General features: G+C 56.6%; 8 protein-coding genes and 2 non-coding genes across 10 annotated transcripts; 2 read left to right on the top strand and 8 right to left on the bottom strand.

The window, feature by feature from the left end:
• Window positions 1-515: 515 nt before the first annotated feature.
• On the bottom strand, window positions 516-1,636 carry BZA05DRAFT_330885 (putative NADP-dependent alcohol dehydrogenase C 2; the record flags this gene model as incomplete). Its single annotated transcript, XM_051480558.1, has 3 exons — window positions 516-663; window positions 727-1,325; window positions 1,379-1,636. The coding sequence occupies 3 exons, from the start codon at window positions 1,634-1,636 to the stop codon at window positions 516-518; spliced, it is 1,005 nt and encodes a 334-aa protein (XP_051343579.1).
• A 2,033-nt stretch (window positions 1,637-3,669) lies between these two features.
• Window positions 3,670-5,166, bottom strand: BZA05DRAFT_107473 (uncharacterized protein). Its single transcript, XM_051478542.1, has one exon. The coding sequence runs from the start codon at window positions 4,889-4,891 to the stop codon at window positions 3,755-3,757; it is 1,137 nt and encodes a 378-aa protein (XP_051343578.1). The 5' UTR covers window positions 4,892-5,166; the 3' UTR covers window positions 3,670-3,754.
• On the bottom strand, window positions 5,136-5,942 carry BZA05DRAFT_107468 (uncharacterized protein). Its single transcript, XM_051478541.1, has 3 exons — window positions 5,883-5,942; window positions 5,582-5,824; window positions 5,136-5,463 (listed from the first exon to the last, which is right to left on the bottom strand). Exons 2-3 carry the CDS (start codon window positions 5,805-5,807, stop codon window positions 5,381-5,383), a joined length of 309 nt encoding a protein of 102 aa, XP_051343577.1. The 5' UTR covers window positions 5,808-5,824; window positions 5,883-5,942; the 3' UTR covers window positions 5,136-5,380.
• A 118-nt stretch (window positions 5,943-6,060) lies between these two features.
• On the top strand, window positions 6,061-7,639 carry BZA05DRAFT_384973 (uncharacterized protein). The gene has a single exon (XM_051482365.1). The coding sequence runs from the start codon at window positions 6,111-6,113 to the stop codon at window positions 7,518-7,520; it is 1,410 nt and encodes a 469-aa protein (XP_051343576.1). The 5' UTR covers window positions 6,061-6,110; the 3' UTR covers window positions 7,521-7,639.
• A 1-nt stretch (window position 7,640) lies between these two features.
• On the bottom strand, window positions 7,641-7,713 carry BZA05DRAFT_t26. Its single transcript has one exon. It is a non-coding gene; the product is annotated as a tRNA-Cys (tRNA).
• A 643-nt stretch (window positions 7,714-8,356) lies between these two features.
• On the bottom strand, window positions 8,357-10,842 carry BZA05DRAFT_470677 (uncharacterized protein; the record flags this gene model as incomplete). The annotated part of the gene is made up of 2 exons (XM_051487912.1): window positions 10,697-10,842; window positions 8,357-10,651 (listed from the first exon to the last, which is right to left on the bottom strand). The coding sequence occupies exon 2, from the start codon at window positions 10,562-10,564 to the stop codon at window positions 8,357-8,359; it is 2,208 nt and encodes a 735-aa protein (XP_051343575.1). The 5' UTR covers window positions 10,565-10,651; window positions 10,697-10,842.
• Window positions 10,843-11,065: 223 nt separating this feature from the next.
• On the bottom strand, window positions 11,066-11,165 carry BZA05DRAFT_t25. Its single transcript has one exon. It is a non-coding gene; the product is annotated as a tRNA-Ser (tRNA).
• An 836-nt stretch (window positions 11,166-12,001) lies between these two features.
• BZA05DRAFT_384969 (uncharacterized protein) lies at window positions 12,002-12,482 on the bottom strand. The gene has a single exon (XM_051482364.1). The coding sequence runs from the start codon at window positions 12,244-12,246 to the stop codon at window positions 12,058-12,060; it is 189 nt and encodes a 62-aa protein (XP_051343574.1). The 5' UTR covers window positions 12,247-12,482; the 3' UTR covers window positions 12,002-12,057.
• A 37-nt stretch (window positions 12,483-12,519) lies between these two features.
• On the bottom strand, window positions 12,520-18,641 carry BZA05DRAFT_415213 (uncharacterized protein; the record flags this gene model as incomplete). The annotated part of the gene is made up of 5 exons (XM_051485296.1): window positions 12,520-12,728; window positions 12,768-17,134; window positions 17,196-17,506; window positions 17,631-17,842; window positions 18,005-18,641. 5 exons carry the CDS (start codon window positions 18,639-18,641, stop codon window positions 12,520-12,522), a joined length of 5,736 nt encoding a protein of 1,911 aa, XP_051343573.1.
• Window positions 18,642-20,804: 2,163 nt separating this feature from the next.
• Window positions 20,805-22,113, top strand: BZA05DRAFT_384962 (uncharacterized protein). The gene has a single exon (XM_051482363.1). The coding sequence runs from the start codon at window positions 20,921-20,923 to the stop codon at window positions 21,866-21,868; it is 948 nt and encodes a 315-aa protein (XP_051343572.1). The 5' UTR covers window positions 20,805-20,920; the 3' UTR covers window positions 21,869-22,113.
• Window positions 22,114-24,134: the final 2,021 nt, after the last annotated feature.

Genomic DNA, 24,134 nt, shown 5'->3' with positions numbered 1-24,134 from the left:
GGATTGAGTGATGTCATTCCCGCAAATCCCTGTTTTGAATTGCAGCGCAGATCCCGGTATAACAGTAATCATGCACGGTGAGGACGAACCGGGAAGAAAGAAACGAATCACGGAGGTTGGATGTATGTAACCAAGGAAATATGCACTGTGATCGGCGGCTAACATGTGGATTGAGTGCTTGTGTGAAGATGATGCGTGTGTCGCTTCGGTGACAGCTTCATAGCCGAGTGCAACCACTGCCGTGTGTAACTAACGTCCGTTGCATGTCACCACCACCGCCGGTATGGCAATCGCACGATCCGACAATCCCCCAACTCACGAGCTTGAGGTAAGTACATCATAGTATGTACTATAGATACTCTAACAATCCATTCCACCCATCTCGTAATCCGTTGCAGCACTACACAAATCCCGAGAGCACCCGACAAAACCAAAAACAACCCCGAGATCCCAATGCGATCATCATAAACCAAAAAGGAAACGAAAAAAAGCCCATAATTTAAGTCAATCGCAATTTACATCTCGTTCTTCAGAACTGCACGGTACCGCAGCTTTCCGGCGTCGAGCTTATCGAACGCCTCGGTAATTCCCTCCTCGGTCATGGGAAACTCCTCGATCTGTGCTTGAATGTTGTGGCGTGCCGCGAACTCCAGCATGAGTTTGCTACGTAAAGTGTTAGCACTGGTTCTCGCTTACCAACGGGTTTGAAAAGGAGGGGAAACATACTGGACCCATCGTGACGCAACACTGCTGCCCATGAGCTTCAGTCCCTTCTGCAAGATATTCTCGTACGGAATCGTGATGTCTCCTTGCGCAACGGTTAGTGCGACAACGGTTCCGCCCTTCGCCATGGTGTCGAAGTACATCTTCCAGCTAGGGATGAAGCTAGTGGTGACGAGGAGGAAGTCGAGAGGGTGCTCGACATCCAGATGGGTCTTTCCCTTGGTGGCATAGAACTCGTTGGCACCGAGCTTCATGGCCTCATCGCGCTTGTCCTCGGTGCTGGAGAACACGACTACGCGGCATCCCATCTTCGCCGCGAACTGGATGGCCAAGTGACCGAGACCACCGATGCCGACGATTCCGACGGTGTGGGTGCCGTTGACGCCGTGTTCGTAGAGGGGGGAGAAGACGGTGGCACCGGCACACATCAGCGGCGCAGCGTTGGCGGGATTGAGGGCCGACGGGATAGCAAAGATGTAAGCCTCCTTCCAGATGGCCTGGGTGGACAGAGAGCCTTGGTCGACGGCGTGGTTGCCGAAAATCTTGGGGGTAGCGCAGTAGACTTCCCTTCCGGAGAGGCAGTTATGGCAGGAACCGCAGGTCTGTCCACCATCAGCCACTGCAATTCTGCCCACCAGGCGAATTGAGAACAAACTTCGTGGATGTATCCCCATCCAACAACATCACCCTTCGTGTACTTCTTCGCATTCTCTCCGCAAGCCTCAACGGTGCCGATACCTTCATGTCCGAGGACAATCCCGCTGCTTCGGAAGTGGCAGTCGGTGCCGCAAAGACCGGAGTGGGTGACACGGATCAGGACCTCATCTGCCTCCAACCTCTTCTCGGTGGTGCCGCGTTGGATCTTGCCGGTATTGTCGCCACGGAAGACGGTGAAATTGTGAGTGGCAACCATGATGTATTCGGGTATGATGATGTATTGGGGGCGCAGGTAGGAGGTAGGAGGTATTCGTTTTGGAACTTCGTGAGATCACAATATACCTGAGGGAAAAGCGAATACTTATATACCGCTACCACCACTCCGGGTGGAGATCCATAGGTAGGTATCCTGACATCACACCGCACCAATTATTTCTCCAAGCCCATACGCTAATTGAGTGTAATCAAATGTCAAAACCCCCCGGCCCGTTCACCTGGCCATATACTAACGAAAAGTATGGTAATCCGGTCCGCCTGCACTCCGGAGCCAAACCTCACAATAAGCAGCCTACATGAGCCCGATAATTCCCCCCAAATTCAGGTATCTTTACTCCCGAGTTGGCCATGAGGTACATATTGCTTACGGCGGTCTTTTACGGTTTCACCGCATTCGCTGTGGGGTACCTACTTTGTACCTGATTTCAACCTCCAGCACGGGACGAGCTTGGAACGGCGAGAACGCGAGCACAGCGAAGTAACCACCACCACCACGAATATATACGTCTTTTGGCTGCTCGATAAGTGCACACATAGGGTATCGTCCATCTCCAGACAAACCCCAAATCCGCTATGGTTGTTGCTATTGAATTGCAGGCATTGCAAGAATCCCAGCAGCAGGCCTTTTCTGATGCAACGTCCCGACGTCAGATTGCTCCTTGATGCCCTCAGAGAAGGTCAAGGCCCTGCTGACACTTTTTGATTCCCATGGAGAAAGCCTTGTCGACGCTCCTCGATGCCCTCGGAAAAGGTCCAGCCGGGCCTTTTTGTTGCCCTCGGAGAAGGCCGTTGACGATCCTCTTCAATACCCTCGGAGAATACCCCGCTGACCCTCCCTCATTGCTTAGAAAGCAAGATTGAATCGAGCCGACAGAGTTTGTCCATGCGACGGGAAGCGCGGAGGGTGGGGCGCGCAATGGCAGACGGGACCGGGGACCCGCGGCTCGGAATAACCCTTGCACATTTGGGATCCAAGGGTTCCGGATAGCTAGACCGGACAATCCGGAGATACGTGTCGCCGATAGCTTGCTGGTCCCGAATCTCATTGCGTGTTGAAATTTTCGAGTTAAGGAGGCATTGGGGTTCAAGGCGGCGGAGGGAGGAGGGAGGGAGGGAGGGAGGGAGGGAGGGAGGGAGGGAGGGAGTGATGGGTGCCATTGTAATACTGGAGTCACTGTTGAGCCTTCGGCCGTGAAAACGCTCCATGCCATTCACTGAGAAGACAAGGCTGAGCTCCGTGGAGAGCGCCACAACAGTTACTCCACATACCTCTTGCCAATATGTACGGCTCATCTTGCCGGAGTGCTCGGACCCAAGCAAACGTAAGTCCTTATGTCTAGCAGTCCCCAGCCTGAAGAGCGCGGATAATAATGTCGCCGTCACTGATCGGCTTCGATTTGCCGAGAAAATGAAGTGGAGTAGAGTAGGGCTGTCGGAGGAGCTTTGGCCACGCCGTCAGCACTACCAGGCACCGTAACTATGCCGCATCTCCGCTCCGCTGCCAAAATAAACACCGATACGTCCATCGCGCTGTCGCCATGTCACGCCTATATCATCGGCGCTAGGTACTTCAATCGCGTGGAAAATTTGCCGACGAGGAATCATCTAGAAGCCATACCTACGTGTGCTGGGAATCAAAGCGGCTTACATGTGCATTCCAGCACATTTCCATGACTAGAGTAGTAATGCTTATGGTGTTAGTACCAGGAGGGAGGCCTTTGGAGGTGTTAAGCGGCGGCTGTGCTGGCCAACTTATTTCGCCGGCTTCAGGTCGTTTCATGAGCTCATCACTCTAAATAATTGTATTCTGTGAAGTTCTTTGTTGTAGGATTCGGATCGTATTCATGCTACTCCAAGCATCCCAAGCATCCAGGAGTCGAACTGCGAAGCGAGTGAAAGACAGTGAGTCGCGGTGCAATGGTTTCTAGTGCGATGTAAAGCAGAAAGCAAAAAATGCGAATGATACTTTAGAAACCGCGGGATATAGAACAAAGTGCTAAAGTGCAACGCAACCATTGATATCTCATATAGAACAACGCAAGAAGACAAGACTCCGAACTCCACATAATAGTTCAAGGACAGATTGAAATATCCGCCTTCATTTCTTCCTCGTCCCTCTTGTAGCCGGCCTTTTGGTTGAGCCATCAAATTCCCCACTCCTAACCTTCCTCTTGACTGGCTTGATGTCCTCCTCTAAATCTGGCATCTCGTAGCCATTATCTTCCTTCGGCTTCTTCTTCTTATGGCTCTTTTTGGGCTGCGATTCATCGAGGTACGTCCGCCTCGACTCCGGCGGGGTGGGAAGATGCTCTATCTCCTGGAAGTCCGATTCATGCTCGAGCTCGGTTGGGTGTTGGAATGGGGGGTTCTCGTCGGTGGACTGCGAGTTTGGTATGACCGTGCGCTGCATTGAATCCTCGGCAGATCGTGGCGACTCCGAGACGTAGTGTGCGGTTTCGGGAAGAACATGGCGTTTGCGTTTAGCACTGGAAGACTTCCCGGCGCGCTCAAATATTGTGGCATCCTGCTTCAGCGTCTCTACCGTCTCCTCAATACCGTCGACCCTACTCAGCAATGCCCTTATTGTCTCTCCCAGAGCATCCTTCTCAACAACCGGCAGCTCCGCCTCTGCCTCACCCGCTAATCTTGCCACGGTCTCCCCGACCCCCAGCCCCGCCACCGCAGCAACCCTTTTTAGCATCCTCGCCAACTCCCCCACATTCTCGCTCAGCCCTACACACACACTCATGATGCTCTGCATCTGCTCGACAACCTCATCCGGATCCGGATGCAACACCCTCAGCACCCCCGCAAGCTCTACTGGTTGCGCAGCGGGCTCCAATGCGCCATGGTAGTATATTCCCACCTTTTCGGTATCGACTGTATACTGGTTCTGGAACTGTCCGAGCTCTGATGTGGTTGCGAGGTGCTTCTTGCCGAGGATGGTGTGGCATTTGTCGCAAGAGAGCGGGTGGAAGGTACAGTTTTCGTCCCATTCCCCCGGCGGAGAGAATTGTATCGGCAGGCTGGCGGAGACAGAAGTGAGGCGGGTGAATGTGAGAGTGAGCTGCTTGTGGTGGAGGAAGAGGAGCGTGGAGGAGTCGCCGATTATCCGTTCGCACGAGGCGCAAATGAAGGTTACTGTCGGAATTGGGTATCCCGATGGGGAGATCTCGGTACCAGCAAGAGTCGGGAGAGTGTGGAATACTTCTGGCGGGATGGAGGAGGAGAACATTGTGGTGGCGATGGCGGTGGTGGGTCGTGGTGGTGGATAGGGAAGTCGTGTCTGGGTTGTCGCTGTCGCGCGCCGGCTAGCTTACCCGGAAGGGTTGTGTCACGGGGGTTCGCTTGGCATAAGATGAAGTATGATATGATGATTGGAGCAGCCAGAAGGGCAGGGCTTCCCATTGATGAACTCCAGAGGCCATTGGAGAGGAAGGATGTAGGCTTCATCAGAGCTTTAAGACGGTCCTTCATCCCCATGGGTAGATCTGACAGCAGAGCAATGTCCCACCCGGTTACCAACCCAGCCCCCCATCCCCCGCCCTGCGAAACTGAAATTCCAAAGGAGCTGAATGCACATAGGATGGAGGTCGCGTAGAAGCGGTGCCGATGCATAGATCGTATTTCTATTCCGTATGGCTCGCGATCGACGATACACCATCCTTCCCCCGTCCACTCGCTTCCCCACTCCCCGTGCATCCCAGATTCCTCTTTCTCGGCTTTACTCCTTCTTGGGAACGTAATTGGTTTGCTCGAAGAGGTATCCCTTCACCTTGGAGTGCTTCAGTAGTTCCATGTACCTGTCTGCATCGCCCGGGCCCGTTACATCAGCATCATTCACCTCTCCATTCCCGCATCCTCCCATGCGCAACCTCCCATGCGCAACCCCCGCTCGATCCACCCCGCCCAGGAAGTCACTCACCCCGTAGACCCGCGCACTTCTCAAGGTGGTTGACACCCTCACGGTAGTAGCACTTTCCGAGCTCGGCACGGACAACACGGGCCATCATACTTTTGACCCATTGCTCGCGCAGGATAGCGTCCTGGGCGGCCTTGAGTGCTTTCGTGTCGTCGTAGTCGACGCCTTCGAATGTCGGCGGGACCGACGGCTTCTTGGCTAGGTATGCGGCGGACTCGGGGATCGGCATGGTAGCGTTTTGTATGTCTGAGACGATGTAAGTGACCGACTGTGGAGAGTTGGGAAGACAGGGAAGGCGTACAACGGTGGTGGTTGTGGTAACGGCGGTAGGTAGAGGTGTCGCTGGTGAGTGGTGATGCTCCGCTCAGTCGGAGTGAAGCAAGCAAGCCCCGTCGGTTGTCCGATTAGACTGTGGATGAGTAAGCAAGGGTGGGGCTGCAAGCGGGTCCTCGCTCACCACCAACCTATCGAGATCTCGAGACACGAGTAGCATTCTTCATCATATTACTCACGACTCGGCTCTATCTTAACAATGCCATACCCGCACGCACTCCCCACGACATCGCCTACCTCCTTCGCCCCGCACTACACCTCCCCAGTCTACCCGTCCTTACCGCTGCTCGTGACCCAACACCGCGGGACTGTACGCAACCTACTGAAAGCTCACAAGCGCTTGTCACCGTCGCAACAATCGACGCAGCTCCCACAGCTGCTTTCTGCACTCGAAGCCTATCTCCCGTATCTCCTCTTTTTACAGGCCTCCCTCCATAGCGGCGATGTCCTGCCTTCGGATTCTCCACGCCCGATCACCCCATCATGGCGAACAACCATAACCACCCCGCCATTCCCCGGTGCACCACCAAAGCGCTGCGAGCGCGAGGGCCTTGACTACGAGATCGCCTTCACCCTTTCAACACTCGGATATACACACACGCTCATTGCGCGATCACAATTACACGACGCACTATCACCCACACTTCCACCCGAGCAAAAACAGACGCTCCTTAACAGCGCCATACAGCACCTCTTGGCCTCCTCCGCGATATTCACACACTCACTCTCGCTCCCGCGGACTCCAGGCACAGACAGCACCTGGCCGGTGGACCTCGCTCCCTCGGTCCTGTCCTCCCTCGCCTCCCTCTCGCTATCCTCCGCCACACTCCTAGCAGTAACCAAAGCCGACCCTTACCCCAGCTATCTCCTCGCGTCATCCACCAAATCAACAGGTAGCGAATACCTCTACGCGCCGCCGCAAGCACCCACGGGCGTCAAAGCCCTGCTGTTATCACGGATCTGCATTGCCTCCAGCGCACACGCCGAGAAGGCGCTGGGACTGTTATCGACCTCGACCTCTCGCCGGAAGAAGCAAGACGACGAGGTGATCCCCGAGCTAGCAAAGTACTTAGATTCCCTCCACCGTGTAGCCCGAGCCAAGAGCTGCCGGTTTTTGGCGATTGATGCGGAGGCGTCGGGACGGGTTGGGGAGGCGATTGGATGGGCGGAGCTGGCACGGAGCATCCTCTCCGCTTCATCGTCGTCGTCGGCTACCTCGAAGATTAAGCGGGAACTCCTGGAGCGCCGGGAGAAGTCTGCGCTGGAGCGGGGGGATGCAAGCTGGGGTATGGATGCGGGACGGCTAGAGGAGACGAGGACTATTGAGGCCCTCGAAGAGAACTGGAGGAGGAGTAATGATGCGGTCTTTTTCCAGGAGGTGGTGGGGGTGAGCACGTTGGCCGCGAGGATACCTAGTGGACGAGAGGTACATAGTGTTAAGCCATGGGATGTGCCAACGCTTGATTCTACGGAGAAAAAGGCGTTGCTCGGGAGGGGAGTCGAAGGATTGGTGGAGGGAGTCGAAGGGCTGGGCTGGGGGGATAGTGATGATGAGGACGAGAAGGAGAGCTCAAGTGTTTCAACTAAGATTCTGGGGGGCTATTACTGATGCAAGCATTTGTTAGGTTACTTCTGTAATAAGTACAAATAATTGGAGAAAGTAATTCTTCTATATACACCGGGCTGTCCGGGCACCTTTCATAGGCTACAAAAATTAACCAAAAGAAGAAGCTCCCACCCCGATTTGAACGAGGGACCTGTCGATCTGCAATCGACCGCTCTAACCCCTGAGCTACGAGAGCCACCTATGCCTTGTTAAGGTCCTAGGTATTTCAATCCCATCTTCTCTGTGGTTGAACATGCATTCTGCCAACTCTTCCTGAAACTTGAAGAGTTGCGGCGGCCGCGATTAGGTTCCCACTTTCTGTATATTCATTGCCACACCAAGGATTCAGATTAACAGCTGGCGCAGCGTTACTTAAGTGTAAGTAGATTTATCTAATATTACTCGTCTTTTTCACTCCAATAACTATGCCTCCGGACAGTATATCGAGCACTAATGGTATCAGGTACCTACCTATTCAAGAGCGAAGACTCTGCTAATCGTACTATCACTCGGCCTACGAGTGATGACTAGGTACGCCCATGGGCAAAAACCCCAAGCCAACCCGACCCTCTGCAGGGCGAGGCAGGAAAGGCTAGTTCTGTGAGGCCAGCTGCTAGGTTCTTGGAGTGCTATTGGGTGATGGAGCACAAGCGGTCAGCACCGTACATCTCATTTCTTCATTCTGTTTCTAGGACCGAACATAGGAATCCTTTTCACTACTATAGCCAGCCTAGGAGCCGGTAGCCAGCGGTGAATTTCATGAAAAGCTGCTATTTCGAGGCCCGCCTCATCCACCAATATATATAAAGTTACAAACAGAACGAACCGCCAACTAACGATCAAGATCCTCCAATAACCAGCCGAAAACCCATACCCTTCGCCTGCCTAACCGCACACTCAAGACAGCACTCCCTCTGCAGCAACGCCGGCGGCTGGCGACAGCACAAAAATTGCGCCTCCGGAGCAAAACTTGTCATAGCCACACTAACCACCTTATTACCATCTCTGTGCGCCACCGGCGCCAGGACTGAAGTCGTCACCACTCCCAGCCTAGCCTCCCTATTCAACTCGGCCTTCCAATCATGCTCGCACGCGGCCGCATACGCCAGCCCCAGGAACCCCAGCTGCACATTCCAAAAACTGACCTCGACGGTCCTGCCGGCGCCCTGGATCGCCGTGCGCAGGAGGAGGTGGTCCGCCGTGCGCCGCAGGGACAAGGTCAGGCACTCGTGCGCGCCGATGCCGGAGGGGGTGAGGGGCGTAGCGGGCGGGATGATATCCGTCGGTGGTAGCGCGGGTGCGGCCCCGTCGCTGCCGTCGCCCTCGAGTGCGATCACGGTGGTGTAGCACGTGCTGCCGTATTGGAAGCAGCCCTCGGTCAGGATGTACTCGACGTTCGGCGTCTCGGGTAGGCGCGGCGAGATGAGCGTCGTGGGGAAGATCGTGCATGCTCCTGTGCCAGTGCCGATCATGCGTGTGCCCCCCGGCTGCTCAGAGGTGTCCCCCATCGGACCCTGGGCCCGAGTGGGCGCGACTAGGTGCAGTATCGCCCGGTGCAGCTGTGTGGTGCTGATGGAGAAGTGCACTTGGGAGCCGGGCCGGAGAGCGCCGGTGCCGGTGAAGCTCCGGGCGCCGTGGAAGGTGGCGTTGAAGGTTGCTAGCGAGTTTGGGCGGGCGGTCACGAATAACGCTGCGATCCCCGATTCGATCACTTTGAGGGATGTGTGAGTGAGCTTTTGGCGATCGCAATCGGGGCGGCAGTTGTTTGCAAGTGGGGATGTCTCGCAGTGCCCAAGGCGGCACGATGGCACGATGGCCTTGATATGCGTGAGGAGGGAGTCTAAGGGTACCTGCGGATCCTGCGTAGCGAAAGTTGGCTCGACGAGGAGGACTGCTTTGACTGCATCCCGGATTCGGTTCAGCGGGAACGGCCCAAGGAGCGTCTTTAGGCCGTGCAGCGGCAGGCTGTGCCGGTCTTCGATGTTGTCCGAGAGTTTGTCACCCTTCATTGTCGCCACCGCTGCGATCACGTTTGCACAGGCCTGCAGAATCTCGGTGGTACATACAAGTCCGCGTTCCATGAACAGGAGGTCCAAAAGGGTCGACAAGCAGCCTTCCCACGGAATCGAATATTTACACGTAGGTGTCAGGAACCTATCCGTGGCCACAATCTTGAGGAGATCGCCAGACGGGGCGATATTGATCACCGTCTCGATACCGAAAGTAGTCTGCTCACCCGCCCTGACCGAGAAGACTACCGCAGTCGTTTTTGTGGCCGCAGAACTCCTCGCACTCGCATGTCGTCCTTGGAAGATACTCATTCCCTCGACATGAATGGCCACATTATCCGGACACAGCGCCGTCACCAGCGCAATGAGATGTCCCACACTCGTACTTCCCTCGATCCTCAGTATCGTCGCATCATCCCTAAACGCCTCTGCCAGACACTGCAGAAACTCCGCCATAGTATCTTCGGTGGGGACATCCAGTAGATCGCGCGGCACCGCCACCGTAGCCAGGTGCAAATACGCCACGCGGATCTTCGTGACCTGTTCCGCCAGATGCCTTCCCCAGCCGAACGCGGCGATTTTATTCGCGAGCGTGGCAGCGACCCTTCCCAGGGCCCTGGGGCCAGCATTGGCCTCGTGGTGGTGGTCGGGAAGGATCCTAGCCGCGACATCGTACAGGACCTCACCGGCGATGTTTTCTGGGTAGAGTTCCCGCAGCGCTAGCGAGATGACGGCGGCGGCTTGCCCGCTACCGCTCTGCGACATCAGCGCCGCCGTGTCCCCCTTCTGCCAGCCGATGGTTGCCGCTAGCCGCTCCAGCCGGATGCTCGAGTGCCGCCGCAGGAGCTCGGGGAGGCGTGCGGCGAGCAAGCCGTTGAGCCGGAAACAGCTGCCGAGCAGCTGCGTTTTTAGGACCGCCCCCGGGTCGACTTCATCTGCTGATAAAGCCTTCAGGAAGGGCTGCAGTGTGCTCAGAAGGCCTAACGCTGCTGTGGGTATGTTGGAGATGTCGGCCTGGAGTGCTATATTCGCCGCCATTTTCGTCGGTTTGGATATCGGCGAGCCGACTGATGGCGGAGCTTCAACTGATGCCCGATGTGCAATACAGTACAGTGGAGATATACGCTGTCAGTGTCAGCATTGTACCCGGCGCCGGAACACTCAACTCACCACTTCACGGATGAGAGTAGACTCCTAAGGGCTAGGATATGACGATGTGCAAATATAGTTAATCCTCATGGTCTTTATGACAGCCAGTCTGCGACCCCGCTATCTGCGGCCCGGCCCTTGTCTGCAGCGGCGCAGCCGCCCATGTGGTGGTGCAGCGTGCTCACTGCTCACTAGCGGATCACAAATTCCTCCAGCATCTATAATTGGTACGCGCGCTTCAGCCTTCGAAGTTCGCACAGTGCTGACTCTGAATTCTGATTCCCGACGCCGCACTGCCGCAGGACAACAAAACAACAGAGCGACACGGGGTAATCGGACAGACACCAGACGACCTATCCGCAGCTCAGCCCAAAATCAAAAAAGTTATATCGACAACGACAAGATTCGAACTTGCGCGGGCGAACCCATATGATATCATCAACTGTGAAGGTATTCGAGTCATACTCCTTAACCACTCGGACACGTTGCCTTTTATGGTGGCATCTTCGTTTGGTGCACTATTTTGGTACTATTTTGTGACAGACGATTGTCGGTGGATGTGGTTATGGTTATGGGCAGGGGCGGTGTGGCGGAGCTACAGCCACAGTGGCGCGGTGGATGGAGGGCCGGTGGCGAGCGAGCGAGTGGGGCGTCTTGGTGGATGTTTCTTTTAGGTTCAGAAGCTTGTAAAAGAGACATCGTTGCGTATAGTCTCTGAGCATTACTTGGAAGGTATCTAGTGAAGGCACCCTGAATGATGAATGGGTTTGACGAGAGCTGGCGGGTGGCATAACGCACCTACTCTAGCCCACATCGCTCCTCTCACGGTGGTGGTGGCAGACAACATGGCAGCTCAGGAGTATCCCTACCATATTGCGGGTGCAGCTGATTCTTGGAACCGTGGTACCTATCCCTCACGGATGAACCTACTTAGGTACCTATTCTCAGCCAGCGCAAACAAACTTCCGAGCAGTAATACCTGTGTTTATGTTCTGAACTAAAGATTCATTTTCACGCGGGCAGGACAACTCCAACTCATACTGTGTCACTCGTGCATCGAGTGATGGAGTCAGACAAATTGCTTGCCAACTTCCGAGCTACTGTCACTACAACAATAAAATGTCGTGTAATACTTCGTACTCGTACGGTTCGAAGTAGGTACCACTTCAGACTCCAGTTTCCAGAGACTTTCACAAATCCACAATCGACCACTTCACTTCACTTCACAAGCGATCACATCACTTCACACGATCACTTCGCCTTCAACGTTCAACTTCAACTTCTTTCAATTGACTCTCTCCCCTTTCTCTTCCCCCCCCTCCTCTCCCCCTTTCTCCCCCATGATATACAGTCTGAGTATGTAGTAGGTATGATATGAGTAACTAAAAAAATAAACAAAAGAAAAAAAGGTACATGAGACCAAAACAATTATCGCTCCCCCCCTTGTATATGGCTGGTGTAAGTAAGAAAGATATGAGTGTGAATGAACGCAAGAAAGTAGATAAATAGGAAGATAAAGTAAAAAAAACACCCCCGTCATCAAAATCGTCAGTTAATGTATCTGGTATCATATCTCGTAAACTGGATTCGCCCCATCCGCCGTCCGCCAACTACCACCCGCCATCCTATCTCATCACTCATCCCCCAACCGTCCCCGTTCCATGCAAATGCTGAAAAACAAACAAATTGATAATGAACCCAAAAGAAAATGTAACCAAAAAAAGGAAGGCAAAAAAAAACGCCTCTAGACACCTCGCTTCCCAAAAACGAAACAATCAAAAAGTGAAAGAGAGAGAAAATAAATAACTGAAAATAACTGAAAAAGAAAAATGCGACAATCTAAGCTAAACAACTACCTTTCCCTTGCCCTTGTCGAGCTTCTTCGTCGAGGAAGTGGAAACCTTGTCCTTAAGCTTGTCCTTAACGTTCGAGGCCCTGGATCCGAGACGGCGCAACATGTTGGGCTTCTTGTCCTTGACAGACGATGTTTGCGAAACCGGGGTTGCAGCACGGGGGACGACGAAGGCCTTCTCCTCAGCAGGCGGCGTAGCCACTGGCTCCGGCACAGCGGTAGGAGCGGCGGTAGGCTTACCCAGCATCTCCTGCGTGCCGTTCCTAGACTTGAAACGATGCAGAAGACTGGGCTTTTTCCCAAGTTTGATGGAATCCGCCTGTGGGATCGGTGTTTCAACGCGAGGAGCCGGAGTGGCCGCACGTGAAACCGGGGTGGCAGCGCGAGGAGCCGGAGTGACCGCACGGGGAGCTGGAGCAACCGCACGTGAAACCGGAGTGACAGCACGAGGAGCCGGAGTGACAGCACGGGGAGTCGGGGCGACAGCACGGGGAGTCGGGGCGACAGCGCGAGGAGCCGGGGTGACGGCACGAGGAGGAGCCGGAGTGACGGCACGAGGAGGAGCCGGAGTGACGGCACGAGGAGGAGCCGGAGTGACCGCACGAGGAGGAGCCGGAGTGATAGCGCGAGGAGCCGGGGTGACCGCACGAGGGATGACCGAAATCTTCTCCTGGACGGGGGCAGCGGAAGCGGCGACAACGTCATGCATGGAATGCCTCGAGAGGCGGTTCAGCATGTTCGGCTTCTCGCCCTCGCGCATGGAGGACGCTCTGGACCCAAGGCGACGCAGAACACTCGGCTTCTTCTCCTTGATGGGCTCGGCTTGCAGCACCGGAGTCGCAACGCGAGGAATAACCTCGACATCGTTATTGGCTTCGGGAACGATATGCCCGTTCTCGGCGGATGAAGCGATGGAAATCTTATCATCATCGTCAGATTCGGGGGTGATGGGCCTATCCGCGTAATCAAGAGTGTGGTCAGGCTTCTCCTCAGTGGGTGGCGGGGTAATAGCCTTCTGCTCGGCGGCGGGGGCGGGCGCAACAATCTCGTGGCTGGAAGCCCTCGACTTGAGGCGGTGCAACATGCTGGGCCTCTTCTCCTTCAGGGACTCTGGGGCCGGCGACGTAGCGCGAGGAATGACGGTGATCTTCTCCTCGGCCGAAGTAGGGGAAGCGGCGACGATGTCATGGATGGAAGCCCTAGACAGGCGATGCAGCACGTTTGGCCTGTCGCTCTCAGATCTGGAACCGAGGCGACGCAACATGTTCGGCTTCTTCTCCTTGACGGATTCGGGAGCCGGAGACGTAGCGCGGGCCGGGACACTGATCTTCTCCTCGACGGGAGCAGCGGAAGCCGCACTCTTGAGAATGTCGGAAGACGAAGCCCTAGACAGGCGATGCAGCACGTTCGGCCTGTCACTCTCAGATCTGGAACCGAGGCGACGCAGCATGTTCGGCTTCTTCTCCTTGACGGACTCGGGAGCCGGGGACGTAGCGCGGGCAGGGACACTGATCTTCCCCTCGACGGGAGCAGCGGAAGCCGCAATCTTGAGAATGTCGGAAGACGAAGCCCTAGACTTGAGCCGGCGCAGCAGGTTGGGCTTTTGCTCGTTGAGGGACTCCGCCTTCTGCACCACAATCCTGGGCACAGGGAGAGAATACTTCTCATCGACAGGGAGAGCGGCACCACCGTCGATCGAGACCGCGGAAGCCTTGGACTTGAGCCGGCGCAACATGTGTGGCCTCTCGACCTCGGGAGCTGAAGCACGCGACTTGAGACGGCGCATCATGTTCGGCAGCTTTTCCTTGACGGACTCTCCACGGCGAAGAGTTGGCATCTCGGACACGACTGGCTTCACCTCTTCGACCTCGACAATTTCGGTAACCCTTGACTCGTCCTCAACCTCCTCGAACTCACGGATTTCCCCAAAGAGTTGGCCGATGCCCTCTAGCTGATCGTCGGGCGAGTATACAACCAGACTGCGGATCTTGCGGCGATGGGGGCCCATTTCGTATTGCGGGCGCATGCGGCGACGACGCTCGATGCGGGGCGGGGTAACAATGACCCCACGCGTGGCAGGGAGAAGCTGGATGGTGCCGGGAATCTGGACGTCGTACTCCTCTACGTTCTCGTCCGGAATAGCCGAGGCGAAGCCCCTGCGATTGGCCGGCAAGATTGTCGCGGTCTGGACTGCCCACTGCTCGCGAATCAGAGGCATGCTCATGCTCCATCGCAGTGCGGGACGGCCGGTTTCAGCGGAGGAACCCTCGGTGGCGGTAAGCAGCGGCTTGCGGGGACGGGACTGGTCGCGCATCTGGTCGCGGCGGATGCTGCCAGTGTAAGAGTCACTGCGGCGGAGAGCATGGTCGGAATCATTCCATCCGATGAGCTTGTTGGAGCCGAGGGCACTACCCGGGCGAGAAGCGGGAGGGGTGGTGATTCCGGTCTGGTAGCTGGTGCGCGAAACGCCGGACCACCGTCGCTGAAGCGAACAGATGGAGGAGGCGGGGGTGGGGGGACGGCGGTTGTCGTATTGGTACGAGTAGTGGTAGTGCTCGGGTTGACCAAGGAAGATGTCGTCGGCGGTGGCCCAGGCGGCACGGCAGGTAGAGTCGTACTCGATATCCTTATCCTCATGTTGCTCCAGCACCGGCGAGGGGAGGGTCCGTGCGATTTCCTCGCGCTCTTTACCCTTGGAGGTAGACAGGTCGAAGGCGGGAGATGCACCACGAGCAATCGAAACACCACCATCCTCGTCTTCGCCCATGACAACATCGCGGATCGACGGAGGAGGAGAAGGAGTATAGATGATGGTGAAGGAAGGAACACGGGTCAACTCCTTGCACTTGGTCGGGGCGTCCACGATCACCTGCATGGGAGATGAAGGGGGCGACGGGTATCCACGTGGGGACCGGACAATCTCCTCGACATCACTCTCGTAATCTTCAACCTTGGCGGGAATCTCAACTTCTTCGACATCCTCGTCCTCTTCCTTGATTGTCTCCCCGATCCTGCGCATTCTCGATGTCGACAGAGGCGAATCGTGAAGCGAGTGAGATGGGGACGACGGGGAGGGAGGAGCTGGGACAAAGTAGTGAGACGGAGAGTCCTCGACCTGCCTGTCCTTACCTCTGAAGAAGATGGGAGAATCCAAGATGGAAGTGGCAGGCGGGGGCGCAGGCTGCATGATCAACGGAAGGGGCAAGTTGAACTCGATGGTCCTCTCGCGAGAACTGCGGAAGCTCAATGGAGTCTCGGGAGGAGTGAGAGGCATGTAAGGAACGATCTTCAACGATTCTTCACTGTGATCCATCGTAGGAGTGCCGGGTTGAGACGAAGGGGGTGAAGGCTGGCGGACCATCTCGGTGGAAGGGACATCGCCCTCAACGGTCAACTCGTCCTGGGCATCGCTGAGTTCGATGTCTGCCATCTCCTCAGAATCCTCGGCTTCCACAGCCTCAAGAACAGGCGACTCTGGAAGAGGCGGGAGGGTCTCAATATCGATGGCTTCGAGAATGGGGGAGTCGGGAAGAGCTGGAAGTGTCGACAGATCGAGTTCGACCACAGGAGCTTGAGTCTCGGTCACGACCTCGGGGGTTTCGGTTTCCAAAATCTCGTCCTGCATCGCCACCTGGATTGCCTCCTTGATTTCGGCCTCCTCCTCTGCATCAAATTCCAAAGGAATGGGGGATGCAACGCGAGAGAGGGGAGAGGGCAGCTGGGTGACGGGAGATGAGGCGGTGTCCAAAACGAGAGGGGTCTCTTCAACCTCGACCTCGGCGACTTCGTCCTCGACTGGCGCGGGGATGACGATGGGCTCCTCGACCGTAGCAGGCTGTTCAACGATGGGCTGTTCAACGATGGGCTCCTCAATGAGGGGCTCCTCGACGACAACGGCCTCTTCGACGGTAACGGGCTCGACGGTAGGTTGCTCAACGACAGGCTCCTCGACAATGGGCCCCTCGACGGCAATGGGCTCGACGATGGGCTCCTCGACGACAACGGCCTCTTCTTCGACGATGGGCTCCTCAACAACGGGCTCCTCAACGGTAATGGGCTCGACGATGGGTTGCTCAATGACTGGTTCCTCGACGGTGGGCTCCTCGACGACAACAGCCTCTTCTTCAACGCTGGGCTCCTCAACGATAGGCTCCTCAACGATTGGCCTAGTGACAACCGGCTCCTTATCGTTGACAGACTTGATGATAGGCGCGATGAATGGTGCGACGATAGGTTGCGGGATGCCGAACGCCTCCTTAACGACGACGGGGGGTTCAGGGATAGCGACGCGGTGTACGGTAGGAGATCCCATGATTTCATCAATCAAACCGATGCTAGCACCGAGCAGACTGGTGGGATACCCAGTGCTGGGCTCCTTCACCACCGGCTCGGTGGACATGGACGGCTTCTCGTTGAAGGTATGGGTCTCAACATCGTCGTCGCGAGTCCGCTTCGTCTTGTGTTCCGCGATGGTGGCAGTGATCTTGCGCTTGAGTTCGGACCCGGAGCCGGCCGCTGTCTCGAAGGTGAATTCGCTCTTTTCTGTGTACTCGGGGTGGAATACACGCCATCGCAGCCGAACGGTGTCTCGGAGAGGATTGATCCGTCTGAGGGTGATATCATGTTAACTATGATGGGGTCAATGGGGGGCGAAGGGGCTGAACTGACTTTACTTTGGAGGATGAGCCGACAGTTTCGGGTGCCTTGAGGGCCTGTTTAGGAGTTCGGACGTTGATCTGAAAGTCGCTCTCGATGATCCAGACGACATTGGACCCCGTGTGGAGTTCCCGTGCGTCCAAGTCGGTTGGGTCTTGAGCGGCATCCGCAATCAAGACGACTCTGTTGTTGGCTGGGAGGATCTGGGGGACGATTCCATTCTCGCTGAACGTTGGTCCAACGCGAGCGGGTGTTTGGACGGCGACTGGTGTGGTGGTGGCAACGGTAGTCGATTCCGATGCAGTAGGAGCTGTCCGACGAGCCTAAACAAACGCACATCAACATCCACTGGGTGTCTAACAATAGGGCTGAAGCTTCATGCAAGACGGCAAGCCACGATGCACGTAAGCGGCCATCGGGGACGAGAGATGAGGGGGGCCAGCGTACGGTCTTGAACGGATAACCGAACTCCAGTCGTCCGAGACCCATCTCGGATGTACTCTGGTCTTCGGTGATGTCACGCAGTAGCTGGTCGAAGCTACGCTTCAGCTTCACTTGGTCGCGGACAGAGAGCTCAGAGCGTATGGAAACGTCGTGCTTGATTCCGTTTCCGTTTCCGTTTCCGTTGACGACGACGTTCGTCTTCTTCTTCTTGGAGTCTGAAGCGAAAATTGTTTGGTGATTAGCAAACCAAAACTGAGAGAGGATGGCCGACAATGCAGGGCAGAGGGAATATAAAACATCGCAACGGCGATAGGACTGGGGAGTATATGCAGGCAAATTTGCGATGGTGCTATCTCGCGTCAACACACTTTACTCACCCTCGAACACGTCTCCATCCACACTGCCCCGCCCGGGGGCTTCACGTGCGCCACTCAATGCCTGTGCAGCGCCTGCAGGTCTGATGTGGTGGCTGGTCGGTGATTGGCTGTAGCCGCCGTCGCCCCAGACAGCCGGTGCAACGTGTCGGTCGCTGGCGGGTCGTACGTGGTCCCTGTTCTCGTAGTCGCTGTCGGGGCACACCTCGTGCTCCTTGTTTCGCCCAATACCAGCACCAGCTTTGCCCGCACTATCTGCCGATGCTGTCGATCCTCCACTCAAATCCTGTCGCCCCCGCGGTTCGCGCCCATCGGCGAGTGAGATGTGGTGCACCGCCCCATCAGTGCTCTCGGTCCGCGATGGCTGTTTCTCCACCCCCGCCTTCGCGTTGCGCTTTGCTCGCGCCTCCTTCTCCAAATCGTCTAAAAACTTCTGTCCGGCAGGCGAAGAGAAATATGATAGCACGCTTTTTTTTGTTGGGTTTCTCTGTTGTGGTTTTGTTGTTGTGGTGGTGGTGGTGGTGGTTGCTGGTGTCGTGCTGGTGGTGGTGGTGGTGGTGGTGGTGGTTGCTGTGTCCTTTCCGGCTGTTATCGCGGCCGATGCTCTCGTTCGATTGAGTGATGCATCATCCTTTAGCATCTTTAGTGGGGAGGTGACCGTGGGAGATAGCGATCCGGGGGCAGAAGCGTGTTGAGCTTTCGACCTTGGGAAGAACAGAGAGCTCCAGAAGAGGAACGACGACGACGACGGCGACGCAAACGGCGACGGCCGCGAAGTGGGTGCCGGAGGCCCCGCTTTTGTTAATCCTCCTCCCTCACCAGCAGCTGGTAATTGTGGCTGTAATAATGTTTCTTCTGTGTATGTGGGGGATGTGTTTGTTTTTTTTAGTTTGAGTGTGGTCGGGGTCGTCGATGACGAATGTTGTCGGGCAGGCTGGGTTGTGGTGGTTGTGGTGGTGGTAGAGGAGCAGCGTGCGATGACCTTGGGCACTAGGTCGAAAGCTGCAGAGGCGGCAGCGAATGCTGGTGTTGTCGCTTTCGGGGGTGAAGAAGAAGGTGTTGCGGAAGGGGAAGTGGGAGGGGGAGGGCGAGGGAAAGTAGCAGAAGAAGAAGGCTGCTCGCGGAAGGCGGACACAGCAGCTGCGGGAAGCTGAAAGGATGGAGAAGGCCGGGCCAGGGGCGCGGAACAATAGTAATGCTGGGGCGGCCGCTTATCTGTCGGGGAGGTCGATGCGGGTGCGAAGTGTGCTACAGCTACAGCTACATATGCGTGATGGGGAGCGCCGGGCCATCGCTGCCAGTGGGTGAGGAAAAGCTGGTGGTGGGGTTGAGTGCGATCCTGACGGAGCCGGTGCTGATCCTGATCCTGATCCTGACGCTGAGTCTGGGTGTGATTCTGGGCCTGGTTTTCGGGCTGATGCTGCGGCTGCTGTTGCTGCTGCTGTTGCTGCTGCTGTTGCTGCTGCTGTTGGCGCTGTCGGGCCAGGTGCGCCGGGGGTGGCGGCGGCCGGAACAGAGCAAGCGTGTTGGACAGGCTGCAAAGCATGTCTCTGAGTGCCCCCCTCCCTCCGAGTGCATATATGTATGGATAGCACGTGAAGCAGCTACGCCGACGCTACGCACCCAGAGACCGGCCCGTCTGTTTGGCTGCCGTGGGAAACGACCTGGGATCAAGCGCAAACGCCAGGGGTCGCTCGAACAGCGAGGGCCAGGGTACGTAGCGACTGGGTAGCGACTGGGCGGGGCGGGGCGGTGGTGGTGGTGGCGGTGTTGGCCGGAAAGGACTCGAAAAAGAAAGAAAAAAAGGTCAGTCGTGCTGCTCCATTCGCTGTCGGTGCTGTTCGACTTCGCTGGCCAGCCGGCATTGAAGGGGGAACATGTTTCCCGCCCGTCGCGACTTGGCCTTGGCCTTGTTTCCCCCCGTCCATCACACCCACCCACCTATCCAATCCAGCCACACCAACCTGCCATCGATCGTACCTGCCTTCCATCCGTGCGTAGCCATCGCACACTTCTCCCCCACCCACCCCGGAAGACCGGGTGAGTGGTAGCAGTAGGTGACAACGGTACACACGGAGTGGTGTGGACAGGTGCGGACACGAGGGCAGATGGGACAGACGGACAGAGGGACAGACGGACAGACGGACAGAGGGACAGAGGGACAGAGGGACAGAGGGACAGACGGACGGGCAAACAGAGGCAGACAGGAAGGCAGGCAGACAGACAGACAGACAGGCAAGCAGGCAAGCAGGCAAGCAGGCAAGGACGGGAGCGGGGGAGGGGGGGTGGGCCTCGCCAATGCGGAAACGCACCAATTCGATACGTGACCACCTCGGGATCCCAACAGATCCCAATCATGGAATCCAGTAGTGGATGGAGGGAGCACAGCATCGATTGGCTGCGTTTCGTTCCATGTGGTACGGGCCGACCAAAAGAAGGAAAACGACGAAAACGAGCAAAATGTGAAAATGTGAAACTTATGAAACTTACTGGTCCTTTGCGGTGTAGGATGGGATGGATGGACGTAGGCGGAATCCTTTAGCTAGGTGCGTACGGGTGTGTGGGCAGGTACGGCAGGTACGGCAGGTACGGCAGGCACGGGGCAGGCACGGGGCACAGGCAGGCAGGTAGGCTGGCAAGCAGGCCGGCAGGCAGGCGGGCGAGCGGGCAGGCAGGCGGGCAGGCAGGCAGACACGGTAGGGTAGGGAGGTGCCTTGCAAGTTGGCAATTGCTCCGCTCAAGGGATCGAGTGAGCGCGGCGGATTCTGGCGATATCGGTGAGGAGGGCGATGAAATGAGTATGGTAGGAGAGCGAGCGAGCAGCAGCACTTCGTTCAACTTAGAAAAAAATCGACGGAAATCAAAACTGCCAGACAGCCACAATAAATTCAGATTCGACTAGACAGCGGTCTCAAGCATATGCCCCCCGTTCTCTCCCCTCCCCCCCAGTTCCTCCAGACCGCCGTCCGTCTGCAAACCTACGCTGTCGTCATGGACGCACTTTGCTGGTGGACGCCATCAATCGAGACAATCACTGATACGGTAGAGTGCCAGAGGGGGGGTGCGCGCGAGGAGGACAAAGCACAGGCTCGCAAGCAATTAGAACTTCATCGAGACAAGTTTTTTCCTTCCCTTGGTGCGCAAGCTCGAGCCGGCGTGTGCTCGACGAGCAGCTCTGCTGCCGGTTGCCTGGCTAGGGCTGCTGCTTACCTGCAAACATGGCTGGCCCAAGGCATATGGGGGTGGATGGGAGGGATAAACGGCAGTCGACAACGAAGGCGGAAGGGAAGCGTACAGATTTCGCCTTTCGCGCGGACTAGGTCCGATGCACCTATGAGAAAAGTTTTCGCTATCGTTCTCGTCGTTCTCTCGGTGGTGGAGGTGGCGACGGTCAAAGGAGGTTGGCTCGGAAGGGCCAGCTCATGGCTCCACGCAGCTTACTGCAATTGGCGCAGCTTTGATTGGGCGCATGAAGCAGCGCGGTGCATCTCGCATCCGAACCCGCAGCGTCGGCTTCTGATTCGACGGCCAGTCTCGTTTGGAGGCAGTCTTCGGGGGGGAGAAACAACCATTTCCTGTCTTCTTTCCTTCCTTTCTTTTTCTCCGGCGTGTTCGATGCGCATCCACGAATCCGCGGATCCACGAATCCACGAATCCACGACTGCCCCTCGGCGTTGTCGCTGTCCCTGTCGTGCTGCATTTTCCGGCTCTGCGTCCGGTGGATTATTGTCGCAGTCGATTACTCGCTGGCGATGGCAGCTGGGAGTTCTGGCCGATGGGTGCCGTTCCGATGTGATGGCCAGCTGGAATCGGCGTGGCAGCTGGCCATCTGTTCGCATCGATATTCCGGCGTGGCCCCATCGCTAGTGAGCCAGAATAAAAGTCCGGCCGAATCCAACGCTCGCTCGCGTCGTCGTCGCGCTCGTGCTCGTGCTCGCGCTTGACGTTCCGAAAGCGAACCGGCGTCCTCGCTCGCTCCGAAACGTCAAAAGGAAAGTCCCGCGCACAACCCCAACGTCCGCGCGCTCGAAACGTCAAAAGAAAAAAAGTCCCGCGCTCCCGGCCGGCTGCCATCCCCCCCATCGCAGAGCCCCTCCCCCCTCTTCCCACTTTCCTTCTTTATGCGTGCTCGCCCGTACCCAAAAAAAGGGATCATCCCCAGCATCGACACTCCGTAGCACACCGGCACACCCACCCCTACGAGCGACTCTTTTGTTTTCCGGATGTCTTGCAGGGTCCGGCCCAACCCCCCAACCCCCAACCCCCAGCACGAAGTATGGAAGAGGCAAGTGAGTACCTTAGGCATGTACCGTGAATCGTGCACCACCGGGATCACCAACAACGAGTGCAAGGGCAGCTAGGTAACTTGCAAGCGTTCGCCTCTCGCCTCGGCACTAACCGTTGTGGAGCGGGCGTGCGTCGTCGACCCCTCGTTCCCGCCGACGTGGTCCTTCCTCGCACAACAACGCGACGTGTTTGAAGGCAGAGAAGCTGAGGAAAAGCCGGAGCACAGAGCCTCAGGAGCCAGGAGTCAGGCCCTGTTCCAACTTCCCCTCCCCGACGATAATAGAGTACTAGTACCGGTTAGTTACCCTGCTCCCTCCCTGACACATGCCCATGCCAATTGCATGCGCATTGCCCATGCCCATGTCTATGCCCCCTTCCCCCCCATCCCGGCCAACGCCGCCGCCGCCGACAACTCGACTCCAATCCAATCCAACGCGTGAATCTATAGATACGTGCTTACCTGGGTACATATTCTTTTTGTTTCACAGCGTGCTGCGTGTAACTTCTCGTTCGGCTTTTTGTTTTTTCCGCGCAGATGCGAATCCGTCTTGTCGATCTGGTGGCGGCACAACGGCGATCTGCTGTACAATGCTTCTGTGTGTCTGTGTGATGGTGGCCACGAGAGAGAGATGGACAGCGCATTGAATTCCATTCCGTTTCGTTTGTTACCACGCTGCAGCAGGAAAAAAAACGCGAGAAGTGAAGAGAAGAGTACGATGTGAAGGCACTGGGTATGTAGGTGCCTACCGTACCATATGTAATTGCGCGCGATTGGAGACGGGAATCCGAATGAGCTGGCACAGACGAAGAGGGGGGGGAAGTGTGTCATCGGTAATTCGGCCGCGGAAGGTTCTTCAGCTCGAGCGGAGGATGCGATATGGCGATGGACCCTGGAGACATGTAAGAAGTATGTGTATAGTACTGATAGGTATGTACCGGTAGTTGGTGGGTAGAGTACTCAGGCACTCTGCGATAGGTATGGAGATGAAGCCCGTCCGTCCCTGACCGAACACGCATGTAGAGTACTCCTGAGAAGTACTCTACTTCCCTACTCCTGCTTCGGTAGTACAGCAAAGCCTGCCAGGCACCCCTCCGGGGATCCCATCCAGAGTGCGCCCGACGAGACCGAATTCCAATCCGCTGCTGCTGTACTTAATCGAGCGTCTTCGTCTTCTCTTTCGTCGTCGTCGTCGTCGCGAGCTCTCTCTCGAACCCGAAGCTAGAGGACTCGTATGAGTAGAGCTCAGCTCTGGTTGGAGTACTCTACTCTACTAGTATGTATCGTCCGAGACCCAGCCGGTGCTCCGAAACCGCGAGCGCTGAGTTCGCGCTCCCCCTTCCGCCCCCCGCAACAGTAAGATGGGATACGCACTTGAGCACAGACGGGGGATCCGGTCGTCTCGTCTATCTTGCCGGCGCCCCGCCCCGCCATCCCTACTCTCCCTCCCACCCCGGCGCTCTCGGAGCGGATTCTCACCCAGTCCTCACCACCCCCTCACAACCAAAACCAATCAACCAAACCAACCAACCGACCGACCAGCCAATCCCCCACCCCCACCCCCACCCCCACCCCCACCCCCACCCCTCTCCAACACCACAAATAACATCCAACACTGATGAATCATGATACATAGTATGATACATATTACCCTCCGGCTCCGAGTGACCTATTTAAAAGTACCGACCACTAACGATTGTCCGTGCGTATACAAGGCCACATGTCACGGGCCAACCGCGCCCCCCAAGTTCCAACCCATCCCAAGTCCTTGGAACCCTAAGAATCCTAACGGCGCTCTGATTGGCTTCGCGATCTCACTCGCCCCCTCGCACACACGAGACACGAATA

This window comes from Tricharina praecox (assembly GCF_024521635.1).
Source record: "Tricharina praecox strain CBS 144465 chromosome Unknown BZA05scaffold_2, whole genome shotgun sequence".
NCBI classification, from domain to species: domain Eukaryota; kingdom Fungi; phylum Ascomycota; class Pezizomycetes; order Pezizales; family Pyronemataceae; genus Tricharina; species Tricharina praecox.
Note: the sequence above shows the minus strand (reverse complement) of the source record. Positions and strands in the feature narration are given on the sequence as shown.